At 28.4% G+C, this 14,182-nt stretch overlaps 1 protein-coding gene across 2 annotated transcripts in view; it reads right to left on the reverse strand.

Moving 5' to 3' along the window:
- Nucleotides 1-1,093: 1,093 nt before the first annotated feature.
- Nucleotides 1,094-14,182, reverse strand: part of LOC141527149 (kin of IRRE-like protein 2) — a 90,639-nt gene continuing 77,550 nt past the window's right edge. The window contains exons 4-13 of one of the 2 annotated variants that reach the window (XM_074242466.1): nt 13,063-13,198; nt 9,898-10,100; nt 7,314-7,580; nt 7,118-7,226; nt 6,787-6,973; nt 5,883-6,021; nt 5,447-5,634; nt 5,243-5,376; nt 4,029-4,266; nt 1,094-1,288 (exon numbers count right to left, since the gene is read on the reverse strand). In XM_074242466.1, the coding sequence (XP_074098567.1) occupies nt 1,181-1,288; nt 4,029-4,266; nt 5,243-5,376; nt 5,447-5,634; nt 5,883-6,021; nt 6,787-6,973; nt 7,118-7,226; nt 7,314-7,580; nt 9,898-10,100; nt 13,063-13,198 (1,709 nt within the window). In that variant the 3' untranslated portion in view covers nt 1,094-1,180. Of the gene's footprint in view, nt 1,289-2,282; nt 2,923-4,028; nt 4,267-5,242; nt 5,377-5,446; nt 5,635-5,882; nt 6,022-6,786; nt 6,974-7,117; nt 7,227-7,313; nt 7,581-9,897; nt 10,101-13,062; nt 13,199-14,182 lie in introns of those variants that run through there. The other variant, XM_074242468.1, reaches the window with a different exon arrangement.

A 14,182-nucleotide genomic window follows, 5' to 3' on the forward strand; every position in this document is an offset into this window, starting at 1 on the left:
GGAATAGCCAAAATGGTGGGAGGTGAAAAAAGAAACACCAGCGCCAGTGGTCGGGTTGTGAAGCTCGCAGTGGAGAATTTGTAAGTTATGTTATGTTGTGCGGATAAGTTAAGTGTGTTTAATAAAAGTGCTCCTGCGGTTGGAAATGTAGTGTTAGTTCAGAATGTGTTTTTTAAAAAAAAAACTGTAGTGTTAAAACTAAAATTTGAATTCAAGTGGTGAATTTGTGTAATAATTGTGAGTGTTTTGAGTGTGCAAAATCCATGGAGTGAAAAGAAAAATTTTTGTTTTGCAGCTTGGGGTAAGTTTTTTTTGTTTATAACATTAAAATGAGCAGTTACTTTTTTCAACAAACAAATTTGTTCCGAAAAATAATTTTTAACAATTGAATTTTGAACTTTTTAAAATATCTACGTTACTTTGTTTTATATTTTTGTCATAATTTATTTGTTAAAACGATTATTAAAATTTAACTAGCAACCTTGCAGTCGCTATGTGATTGCCGTGACTTGTGAATTATATATAAATGAAATTTTGCTTGATTAAATAATGACTTTTGATAAAATGCACTGAACTTTCTTAAATATTGACATTTTTAAAGATACAAACTCATTCCGATGTTAAACTCATCAAGAGCTTTCATTTGAGTACCCACATGTATTTGATATATTTTTCATATATACATATATATGATATATATAAATATATGAAAAATTGATGTGGGTACTCAAATGAAAGGTCTTGATGAGTGTAACATCGGGATGAGCTTAGATCTTTAAAAATGTCAATGGTTAACAAGATATAAGGTAATTTCTTAATTACGTATCTTGAGATGGAGAATTTTCGAATGCAGCTTAAGTACTTATCATAATAAATTGACTATCTGTGAGAATAATATGAAACCTTGCAAAGGCACAAATTCAAGTCAAAATCTTTGCAATGACACTAAATTTGACTAAAAAAAAAACAATTCTCATATGACTATTATTAATATTATAGATAAATTTTGACTAAATTCATTTTATTCTATTAATAGATAGAAAAAAACCGGATAGGTAAAATAAAAAAATAAAAACACCCTCATCAATAAGTTTTGATTGAATGCCACTTTTACTATATTTATATTTATTTTTATTTTTATTTTCCTAAGCGTATTAATATAAAATAGATAACAAATTTTTTAATGATTGATACTCGGCTTGAAGGTTGTATATTGGGGCGGTTTTTCCTTCTTGTTGTGTGACTTCAAGGTGGCTAGACGTTCTGGCTTGAGAAACAGCTGCTCCGCCTGCACATTTATCGTCAACTACTATCTTAGAGTCATCATCATTTATATTTTTTACTATCTTTACATTTATTACCGTCTCTTTTATTTTTTGTACTTTATATTACACTATCTCTTTTATTTACAACAGGCTACTACACATTCTACTAATCTTAAGGCAGAAAGGATTATTCCGATAAAATCATAAATAAATCAAACTAAACAAACCAATTTGTTTACTCTTTTTATAAGACAAATTTATAGAACAAATCATAGTTTTATCTATAAATTTTTTTTTAAATTGAAAAATAAAAAAAAAATTTTTTTTTGGTTTGCTTAATTTATTTCTAAAGGATCAAACTAAATTTTGCAGGGTAATGCACATTCGGGATAAATTTTTCCACAAAATCTCAAAACTAATCAATAAAAAAAAAAAAAAAAAAAAAAAAATTACGTGATGGGGAATTTAAAAAGCATTAAGAAAAATAAAGGAGTTTAGGAGTTTTTGATCGAAGGATTTAAAATATCGAGGTTAAAGAATTATCAACAAATATAATTATAATTACATCCTTATTTTCAAACCCCTCTCACATTTTTTATTTCATTCAATATGTGCACATATTTGATTGTAAATTAATACATAGATTTTTTTTATGAACACAATAACGGCTTGAAGCTTGTCAAGTAATCTGTACTTTTTAATGCATCTTATTTTAATTAAGTCAATTGTTATAAATAATTTGCATTAACAAAAGGGCGTATAAAAATAAATTTTTTTCTTTTATTGACCTTAGAACTGTTACTGAAATAATTATAGGACATTTTTTTATGTAAAAAAAAAATCTCAGAACCAAAAAGGCGTACATAAAAAAAATTTTATTTTTATTTTTGAATTTCTTATTTTATAAATTGAAAATTTCATAAATAATGAAAATATTTAAATTCTGAAGCAAAAATTTCAAAAATAAAAATGAAAATAAATTTTTTCGTTGTAGTTTTATGAAAAAAAATTTATTTTTCATTATTTAAGTAAATTTTTATATGTCAATAGAAGAAAAAAATTTTTTATCCACCCTTTTGCTATTTAAATACAATATTAAGTAAATTAAAACAGTACAGACAACAAGCGACTTCAAGCATTGGTAATTAAATATTAATACAATATACAAAAAGATAATAATAAATTTATTTAGTCGGCAACTAATTTAGTAATTGCTCAAATACAAAGCTTTTAATGTTCCCGCAAATATATTTAAATTTATATAATACCATATCACTCTTCACGATTAATTAATATTTATATTTATATTTAAACTTTAATATTAATATATATTTATATTTATGATTTATAATTTATTATATAAGTAATTTAAATTTATTAAATCATCAGTTTTAAAATTTGATTATTTATTACATTGTAATAATTAGTCATTGTATTGGTGAATCACACTTATTCGGTGAGCGTCACAGGCAGGCTTGAGCGTTCATCCCTTAAACAACAATACCTATATAGCTTCTGAGTTTGGCAATCTCATTGTTCATAGTATTTTGGGGCTACCCTTAAGAGACACGTTCATCTAGGTCCTGTAACGAGGTCGCGAAACATTCCGGATTGAATTAGAATCGTTCAGTCTTTCGGTCTTCAGCCCAGTTCCACGCTGTAACCAAAAAATTCCTACTTCCAGGTATCGCGACAAAATAATTTTTTTTTTTTTCGTCTTCAATATTATTAAATATTGCTTTTTTCTTGTTATTTGCGTTAATATATTCTAATTTGATATTTTTATAATTTATAAAAAAATATCTTTTAATAAAATTAAAATTCTAAATAATTTTTTTGTTGCATTAAATTTTAAATTGAGTTAGTTCACGTAAATTTTAATTAGCTTTTATATAAATTTTAAGAAAAATTTTTCAAGTCATTTTTTTAATCAAAAATAGATTAAGGACGCTCCTAGACAAGAAAAAGACGCCAATAGGTTACACAGTAAAAATTCTTTTTTTCTATACTCAAGAAACTAAATTCTGAAAAATTTTTTTTTTTTGGTACAATTTTTTTTGCTTTTGAATTAATTTTTTAGCAATATAAAATTTTATTTAACAATAAAATTATTATTTGATAATTTTTAATTGCAACAATATTCAAAATTTATTTTTCTTTTTAATACTAAATATTTTCGAAACGTCCTTAAAAAATTTGAAATTAATTTTTCATTAAAATTTTGATCCAAGATATTTTTTTTTGTCATAAAATTATTCAGTAAAAATTATCAAAAATATTAACGCTGGTAATTTTTTCTTTAATTAATTAATTTTTGAAAAAACCAAAAATATAAACTTGAAAAAAAAAAAAAAAAAAAAAAGAAAGTATCCCCAGATATTTATTGACATTGAGAAGTTGGTGGTAGGTCCAGGTATGGAGAAGGATCATCTTGCTAGCATGCTTGGGAATCTACTAAAAACGGTGCAAATATTGAGTCTAATCGGCTCAAAAAATATAATAATTTAGTCTCTTTCTCAAAAATGAATAAAAAAAGTAAAACATGAAATTTTTTAAAGTAATTAAAATTTAGTAATGAATTTTTGAGAAAAAAGAAAGAGACTAATTGAAGTGATTTTGCCGAAGCGCTAACAAGACAATCAACAAATTGACTACATCTATTTAAACAAGGGGTGGGGGTGAAAAGTCTAGCATCCATCCAAGTTCTCCATCATGGACTTGGACTCGAATCCTCTACAACCAACTTTATGCGTTAAATCTGACCTGAAGTGTGTACTGAGGTCCGTGAAGTTGTTGGGTGTGGTGATGATGCCTCTGGTAGTGTGGCTCGTGCAGAGGCTCATGCCGATTTAGTTGATAACAGTCTTGTTGGTATTGTTGAGTCGGTACTGGCTTCAGCACGTGATTTTGACGTTTCTCTGATGTAAATTGTTCTCTCGCTCGCTCCATTGGCTCTACGCTCAGTCTTGGATCTTCTATCATTGCATTTGACGCTTTCGTACTGGAAATCATTCAATTTAGTTACATGGAAATAGCTCGACTGAGTTTCACGGATTACGTAATGTTAACAATCGGGGAAGGGGTGGTTTGAAATTTTTAGAAATAAAGAAAATTTTGCTTTATTAAATAATGACTATTGTTAAACTGCTCTGTACTTTCTTAACTATTGACATTTTTTAAAATATAAACTCATCCTGACATTACACTCTTTAAGAGCTTTCCTTTGAGTACCCACATGCATTTTGATATATTTTTCATATTTACATATATATATAATATATATAAATATATGAAAAATTGATGTGGGTACTCAAATGAAAGGTCTCGATGAGTGTAACATCGGGATGAGCTTATATCTTTAAAAATGTCAATAATTCACGAGATACCAGGTCATTTCTTAATTTGACTATCCTGGAGACAAAATTTTTCTTATTCTCTTAATATTATAGATTATTAATTTAAAATTTTATTTTGCACAAGTGTTGTTTTTTATTTTGTGAAACATTTACAGTTCAAGGTATATGCATTAATGTGATTTATTATTCCGTCGAGTTATCTTAAATTAATAATTCAATTTATGAGTGCTTTTGCTGCGCAAGCAGTGTAATGAGACCAGTTGAATTATTAACTTCTTGGTAGGGACTAATCTTCTTTGTCAGAATTTTATATTATTTTATGAGTGAAAAAATATCATGAAAATTATTAATTTATCATCAAATTTTTTTATTTATTGAATTTTTATTTTTCGCTAAATATTAAATTTTTTTAATTAAATAAATTAAAAAATTACGAATTTTTAAATAAGAATATTTGAATCAAATAATAATACAACACAATAAAGGAATTATAATATAAAGAAGAACAATTTGTAAATGGAGTGCGGTATGTAGCCGGTTAAAAGCATTTAGATAGGAATAGAATTGTCACACTTAAAGTTTCGCCTGTAAAGTGTACTCATGAATAAATATAAATCTTACCAGTGAACTTGCTGAAGCGTCGGGCCAGTGTTTCTGGAGACGCAACATCTGTCTGAACGGAGAAAACAAATGAAACCCATTATCAAAACCGAGAGGACGGTGAATCCCGCCACTGCTCCAATAACCAGCGGTATCTAGAAATTATTTATAATTATCATTTTATTTTAAATGCAATTAAAAAAAATTTTTTTTTATATAATTTACCTGGCCTGGCTCGTCTACTCGCAGCATCAATGTTCGCCTATCGCTCCCGCGGTCATTTTCAACAATTACGTAATAAAGTCTTTGGTCCTCTTTAACAGTACTAGTTAACTCTAAAGTTGCAACAAAACAATCTTCTAATGGCAGTGGTTCTAAGTCTAATGCTCGGTATCGCGACTCCAACACTTCACCTGTTGATCAGTTATTTTTTTTAATTAAAAAAAAAAATTATTATCAATTGATATTTTTGTTAACACTTCAAACTATTTCGTGCATCAACTTAAAAAGTCGCAGGTGAGGAAAACTGAAATTTAAATGTCTAAAAAAAAATTTTTGCAGCAAAATAATATAAAATTATTGGAAAAATAAAACAAATAAAACAAAAAGGCAAACCAAATAGATTACGAAGACTCTAAACTGGAAAATCGATGGATCTAACCGGCATGGAGTCTCGTGCTGCCCCACTCCCAGGCGACCAGTCGCGGCTTTGGATTCGAGCACAATCTGATTTCCAATCTGGCGGGACTTCCTTCTGTTGTAGATACAATGTATTTCTCGGTGCTTAATGGCTTCACTATCTTTAATCACAAACAGATCCTTTATGGTCAATTGTTTATTCGTTTATAAATTATAATTGTAATTTAGTTCGCTTCAAATTCAATCAATCAATATATCGCGTTAGTAAATTTAAAAGGCCCGTTATGGAGAGGAGAGCTTATATCTTGATAAATGTCAATAATTAAAAAATGAGGTATTTTGTCATCTGATATTATTTTTAACAATATAAGCTCATCCTGGAGTTACACTTATCGAGACCTTTCATTTGAATACCCACTCGATTTTTTTTATATATTTTATATATTTCATAAATATGAGAAATATCATATATATATATATATATATATATATATATATATATATATATATATATATATATAATATATGAAAAAAATCGTGTGGGTATTTAAATGAAAGGTCTCGATGAGCTTAACTTCAGGATGAGCTTATATCTTAAAAAATGTCAATAATAAAGAAATAACAGTGTATTTTGTCGTTATTTTTAAAAATTGTTTTTTGGAAAAAATTTTTATTTTTTAAGCGCAAAAGAGTATCAAAAAAATTCCTCTTTTTCATTTTTTTTTCCTAAACTCTAACAATCCTCTCATTTTTTAAATTGATTGGAGGTAAAATTTTTTTTATACGCTCTTTTAAGTAACTAGATAACTGGTTCAATTTTTGTTACATCGAAGCTCAAAACTAAATCAATTATCAGTTTTAATAATGATTAAAAAAAAAAAAAAGTAAAAAAATAAAAATAATTGCTAAAGTTAATGAATTTTTACCCTCGGAGCTCCAACAACTTCCAGAGATACTGGAATGCTCTTAACTTCACGAACTTTTCCATTTATCGTGTTGGACGCTAGACATATATATTGACCCTGTTGCTCATAAGTAACATTTGTAAGAATTAGACGTTGACCTTTCCCACACTCAGCTGGAGGTCTTCCATCAGTAAACACTTGTTCCCATCTGTAAAAACATTTTCTCTCAATTTATTTGGCGTTGAAACCGTAATGTCGTTTTTATCGCTTCACATTGAATTAAATTAAATTTAAAAAATAATTGATGATTGAAATAAAAAAATAAAATTAGGTTTATTGAAATAATGTTTACCTGTATTCAGCAGGTGGCATAGCGTCGGCATTGCACTCAAAAGAAGCCCCGGAGTAGAGGAGCGCGGTTGACAATCGATCTGGTCCAACAGAGTCTATTTTCGGCGGAACTGATAGCAATTATAATTAATAAAGTAAATTGAATTTGAATTTGAACTTGGAATGGGTATTGTTTTAAATACAGATGGAATAATTACAATTAATGGATATCTGAACGGAAACTGGGCTACTTTCACCCTCAGTATTGGATGCCGAGCAGACGTAGGTCGCGGCGTGATTTCTATGGACTGGTGAATACATCAAAGCTTCCCCAATACCGACAACTTCCATGTCTGCGCCTTTTATCCGCTTCCATAGAATTGATGCTGTTGGATTTGCATTTGCAAGGCATCGGATTTCTAATTTATCCCGGCCTTCTTCTAATGGCCCTACTGGCACTCCGACAAGCCGAGTTTCTGGCGCATCTGAACAAATTTAACGTTTAATTAGTGAGCAGCAATCATGTGTGCTTTACACTGATTTTTTATTGCAGTTAAATGATTTTAAACAAATCGTAAAATTTGTCTTGAAATTTAAATTAATGCCAGGAATAATTTTTGATAATTAAAAATAGTTCAAAAAAATTAGATGAGGCTCTGAAAATTATTAATTTTTTTTTTTAGTATACCGATATTATTAATAATCACAAAATAAAAAATTTTATCAATGAAATTTGAAAATCTTACAGTAAAATTTGTAATTTCTGTTACTTGAAAAATTTTTTCAATTTTTAATTTTTGAACAAAAATTTAATCCAAATTTTTTTGAGTATTAAAAAAATTTTAAAGTTCTATAATTTAAAAATTTTTATTTCATTTATTAAAAAAAATTTTTTTTATTATTTTAAAAATTAATAAAGTTATCTTTTCATAAAATTAAACATCTTGTAAAAATATTTTATACATTTATAATTAAAGTAAATTTTTTATTAAATTGCAAGACTATAAATAATAAAAAAGAAAGAAAATTAACTAGAGATCTAAATTACAGAAAAAAAAAAAAATAAAAAAATAAACGAATTAGAAAAAGTAGATGAAATATATAAAGCGTAAGCCTCCGAAAGTAAGTTAGTCACATGATACTCCAATTAAATTTTTTGTCGTTTGTGCCGGTTATGAGGGGTGTGTGGTATGTGGGGGTGGGGTTTGAGGAGGAATAAAATCGAGCGGATAGCTTGCGCAGCTGTCCATTTCACGTAACAATGATTTCAAAATACGCACGAACGAATACCTGCTGACCCATTCCCAATTTTAGTTTTCCATTCTCCATTATTATATCCAGGCTTATACAACGTGTCACATACCAAATAGTTGGGCGTGCGTGCATACGCAGCTTTCCGAATATGAGGGACAATTGTAGTCGTATTAAAAGAGCTGAGGATTGACTGCGGGCTAAAACTGTATTATACGCGAAAAGTATAAATTCATACATACACAGCTGAAAGTGCCAACATGACCCGCTTTTTTTCTCGAATTTTTTGACGACTCAAACGTGTGAAATACGTCAGCAAAAATGAAATGTAACTACCGTCATCGGCACTCTTGATTTTTTATATTTTTCATACTTCAATCGCTCAAGAACTATCCGCAAATTATTCACCTTTTTTTTAGGTCATCTGTTTGAATTTACGTCACTTTCATGTGTTCCGTATATTGAGTTATCTTTAAAAAATTATTAACACCAATATTTTATGTTTCATTATTAATTAACTGATCGGGCAACTGTTGAATTGATGATAGAAATTTCAAATAATTTTTTAATCACTTTTTTTTATCAATAAAAAAAAAAAAAAAAATATTAATAATCACAAAATTAAATATTGCCAAAAAGAAATCAAAATTTAAGGAATTGTAATTTATGTAATTAAAAGAATAAGGAAAATTTTGTCTTCAGCATATTTATATAATTTTTTTTTTTTTTTTTTAAGTTAAATTTAATAAATTTTTTTATATTTTTTTTTATTTAAAAAATAGTCTTAAGTTTATTCTACAAAATGAACAAGTTCTTGAAGTTTTATCTCGAATTTATTAATTTTTTAAGTAACATTTTTAATGTTTCGAGTACAACAACCTATTTCCAATTGTTACGAACATTAAAATAAAAATCCACAAATCCCGAATCGGTCGAGTTGTTCTCAATCGATACACTCTCCAATATAACGAACAGCATTTAATTTTTATTTACATAGATAGATTTTATTTGTTGATAAACATAATGAATTTGTGTAGAATGATAAAGTCCAAATTGAAATTTGGAATCTCCGGTATCTAAATTAATTCAGTGAATCGTTTATTCAGTTGGTTTTTCAGTAAATCAACCTCCGGGTAGCATGAATCCCGGTCAGTGGTCACGTAGTGGACCCGAGATCGATGCCGATTAAAGTGAAGTAGATATCCTATACAGGATCACAAGGTGGTTGAAATACGACGCTGGTATATATGAAAGGATTGGACATGTTGAGCCACTGAAATAGAAGAGGGGTCAAAAAAACCGAACCAATAAGAATGAGAAGAGAATAAAAGTTTTCCGAGAAAGAATATAAATATTATTCGAGTAGAGTGCTTTTTGTCCCGAGTGTTTTTTGAGTAACGTTGCTTTTTTTTCGATTTATTTTATTGGTCATTTCATATTATTTTTTTTTTTTCTTAATAAAAATGTTCATGCTTGCAATTTTAGTAGGTGAACATTAAATATTAATAATTAAATAATTTTTATAGAAATAAATAAAATTTGTTGACTTACATGTAACATCAAACCGCACTTCAACGTTAGAAGTTTTCGTAGGATACGCCGGATGATTGGCTTCGCATCGAATGAGGTGTCCATATCTGGAGCGATCTGCCTCGATATCGCAAACACTCCTGGTGGACCACGTTCGTGGGTTATCAATCTCCGTGGCATTTACTTGCGGCCTCGTGGTTCTCAGCTCCGTGTCCCTCAGATACCTGCACGTACACCCACACTTTCATTATCAAATCCACATTCTAGATGCTTCAGTACCAAATCAGTACAATACGTACATATTTACGTTTATAAGTAAAATCAGTTGAAATTTATGATATATAATAAATCGACTGTCCTTTTTTTAAAATATAGTAACTGTAAAATTTGTAAAATATTTTTTTTTCTTGTATTATACCAAAGAAAAAAATCAAATCGACGATCTAATTATCAATTGGTCTAACCATGGTTAAGTAATGCTATGTAATTGTATAAAAGTTTTGGCCATAGATAATTTTATTTTATTTCCAAAATTAAATTTACAAATTTCTACATGCTAAATTTTTTTGAATATAAAATTTTAATTTTTCTACATGCTAGATATCCTTTTTTTTTTTTAATTTTAAATTTTTATTTTTTGGAAAATGAAATTAAAATTTTTTTCCTAAATAAAATTCAAATTAACAATTTTTACAATGAAAAATGGTATTTCTAAAAAAATAAATTTGATAATATCATGACAGAAATAAAACTAAATTTAAAAGATTTTTCTGTATTTTTTACAGAACTTTTTTTTTTTTCATGCAAATTTTTTTGGTACTTTAAATAAACAGCCTGACATTTTTATTTTAAAAAGTTAAAGAAATATCAGTTACTACATTTTAAAATTGGGCAGCTGAAGTATCGAATAACATCGTTCCGTATTTTTCTTATATCTCTCAAGCTAGAGCTTTAAATCTTGAGATCCTCCGATCCGTAACCCACTTACCTTTCAGCTACTTGCCCTGAAAACCTCAAGTAATTTTCAGGATTTCAAAGTATTTCCCGTAGCTCTAACTTTAGACCTAGACTACTCGGAACTCGATCTCCACTTGCATTTACAATTTGTACGTTACATCCATTAGCGGAAAGAATAGACCGATAGCTTTTTTAATATTTTTTAAATTTCTTTTCATTTAGACCTGATCGAACACAGTAATTTAAGTTCTTTTCTTATAGCATGCGATTTAAATAAATTGAAAATAAATGACATTCTAAAAAAAAAAAAAAAATTCAAAATTACACCTCAGGTGACAGTAAAGTTGATTTTAAGAGAACTGTAATTTTTTTTAGAACTGCAAATTTAGTGATTAAATTTAATTTTTTTATGTTCAATAAAAATTCAAACTAAAATTTTTAAAATATTTACTTACAAAATTATAATTAACTGAAGGATTCAAAAATACACAAATACAAATTTTAAATCAATCCAAAAAATTAAATTAGTTTAAAATTTCCCAAGCGGCCCAAAAAAATTTTGACTTCTGAAAAATTTTATTCAACATCTTAAAAATTAATTATCGTCAATTTGAATTGAATATAAATTTTTTTGCTGCTCGGGAACTATAAAAGGTTCAAATTTTAAACCAACAGAATTTTTCTATCATCAAATTTTTTTGATTTCAATGATAAATAAAATAGAATGAAATGAAATATTTTTTTGAAAACTAAAAACAATAAAAGTTTTGTTCTTTGAAATAAAATATTTAAAGTGTATTTTGTTGTTTCGTTCATTGATAGTAAAATGAGTAGAGGAATGAGTTTGATAGCAGATAGTAGATAGTATAGATGGTAGAGATCGAGTGAGATTTCCGTAACAAACAAATGCGATTTTTATACGAAACCGTCAAGAGTCGATTTTGCAGGATGGACGAGTTCGATTGTAGAAACTCTTTTATTTCTTTGTAAAAGAATTTATGTGTGGATGTTACTGTACTGTAGATATATTTTGCAGTATCTTTGTATGTACCGAGGTGAGCTGTTTTTGCATTCACGTAGCGAGCTCACTGTATCGTGGGCTGAGTGAAACTACGAGGGTTGATGTTAAACTTTTATATTTTTTTTCTGTCGCCTGGAATTCGAATTTAAAAGCGCGACTGTGCATTGCACAACTCCTGTTGTGTATAACTACGCTGTATATGTATACTATTCAAATATATATCTATAAATAGTATGTAGTATGTACTGTATAGTATATTGTGGATTGTATATAGTATGCTGGAATCGCCTGCCAAAAATATTCAGTATTCTGTGGACATGCACCACGAAAAATGCTGCGAATTAACGTAACAACTGTGTGAAGTTGGAAAGGAAAATTGCTTCGATAATATACTAGAGTTAAAAAGTTTCGATAAGAATTTAAATGGGAACTATAATTGTTTATTTAATCACTGCCCACTGGTTAATTATTTATTCAATTAAATTCAGGCTGCATTGTAAAAGAATTTTTTTAAAAATATTTTTCAAAATTAAAAAAAAATTAAAGGAAGCTTTTAATTACCAATTTTTAGTCTTAATAATATTTTATCAAGACCAAAAAATTAATTAATAAATAAATAATTAAAACTTTGTTCATACACACAAAACTTGACCTCTCGAAAATCACATAAATTTATCATCAGGACTTGTGTGTTTGATTTGGTTTTAATTAACAAGATAAACAAATTAAAAATTCATGGAAACTATGAGCCATGATTAAAATTCGTGACGCGCATGATTTTTCCAAGATACACACATTTATTCCCGTAGGCTTCCTTCAACTGCTTGTTCTCGGAATAGAGGTTTATTATACAAGATGCAGAATAGATCATGATTATTCATGACCGGCGTGAAGGAGAAGTAGAGCTTTCCACGTGCCTTGGACGGTATTACGCAGAGATTCTTCCAGCAAAAATACGGAATTTAATTAAGAACAGAACACTAAAAGAATCTCCTCATTTATTTGTCCAATAGCGGTCTAATGGACATTTGTGGACGAAACACTTAATTAGTACGTATTGATACGGAAGAGGAAAAAAATTAAAAATGACAGGATAAACAATACAAGTAATTGTAAACAAAATAATAGAGGAATAAAAAACCGATAAATGATAGATCCATTAACAAAATAAATAGTAAGACGTGTATCTACGTGTAACAATTACGAACCATTTAATTAGAGGCGGAGGATTCCCATAGCGAGCAGTGCAAGTGAGCGTAGCAATCTCACCTGCTCGGGCTGTCACGTTGCCACCCGGTAGAATTACACCACCAGCATACTCTATCTGCGGCCGCTGAGGGCTGACTAGAATGAGACAATTAGCGAAGATTAATTCGTAATTCTGTCGTTCATCCTGTGGCCGCCATCGCGTCTACTTCAGGACGCCTCCGCTGCGTGGCGCTCACTTTGGTTAATATATACTATAGTTTATTGTATACTATGATACACTCCATTGTTTGTACACTTGTATACATGTACGCTTGGATTAGAAGGATAGGGACGGATAGGAGTCAAATTACGCTGTTGGGATTGATAATAAAAGTCCGATGCTATACTTGGCACATGCAAGGCTACAGATTAAGGCTAGACTATGGTTGATCCATTTGATCGCGTAACTAACCTACTATCTTGTTCATTCATCATCAACATACTCACACAAGTATGTACAGTCGTACACTTATAGGATGATTTGTTTGTATTTAATGAGATTTATTCATGTACATTTTATTTATTCAGGCATAGAATGTAATTTAATAAATAAATAGACCGGTTGAAAAATTTTTATTCAAGAGATTACGTATGCAGTTATTTTGGTTTATTTTTTAGGAGAAATATTTGGGATTTAAGAAAATCCATTTGATAAGTAATAGTCAAAAAAATTTTTCATTAAAAAAAAAGAATTGAATAATAAAAATTTTTAGTAAAAAAAAAAATTAGTTTAAATATTTGTTCCAATAAAAAAATTTAGCAATCAATTGAAATATTTAAATAATTAAAATTTCAAAGTTACAAATGTTTATCTCAATTTTATTACATATTTTAGAATTAAGTTTTTAATCCTTGTACATTTTAAGTTACTTAATTTGTAAAATTCAAAGTTGTGTAATTATTTAGAACGAAAATTTAATAAATTAAGTAATTTAGAAAAATGTATCTGTCAAAAGTTAACAACTTCTTGAATCAGTGTAACGTATACAAGTTTGCAGGATGATATTGATATTGCGAAGACAAGGGATTAAGAGAGAGGAAAATATGTATAACATTGTGTGCGCAATACATAATGAATAA

This window comes from Cotesia typhae, unplaced genomic scaffold (genome assembly GCF_013202065.1).
Source record: "Cotesia typhae breed Kobodo isofemale line unplaced genomic scaffold, CoteBio_Ctyphae contig_4, whole genome shotgun sequence".
Taxonomy (NCBI): domain Eukaryota; kingdom Metazoa; phylum Arthropoda; class Insecta; order Hymenoptera; family Braconidae; genus Cotesia; species Cotesia typhae.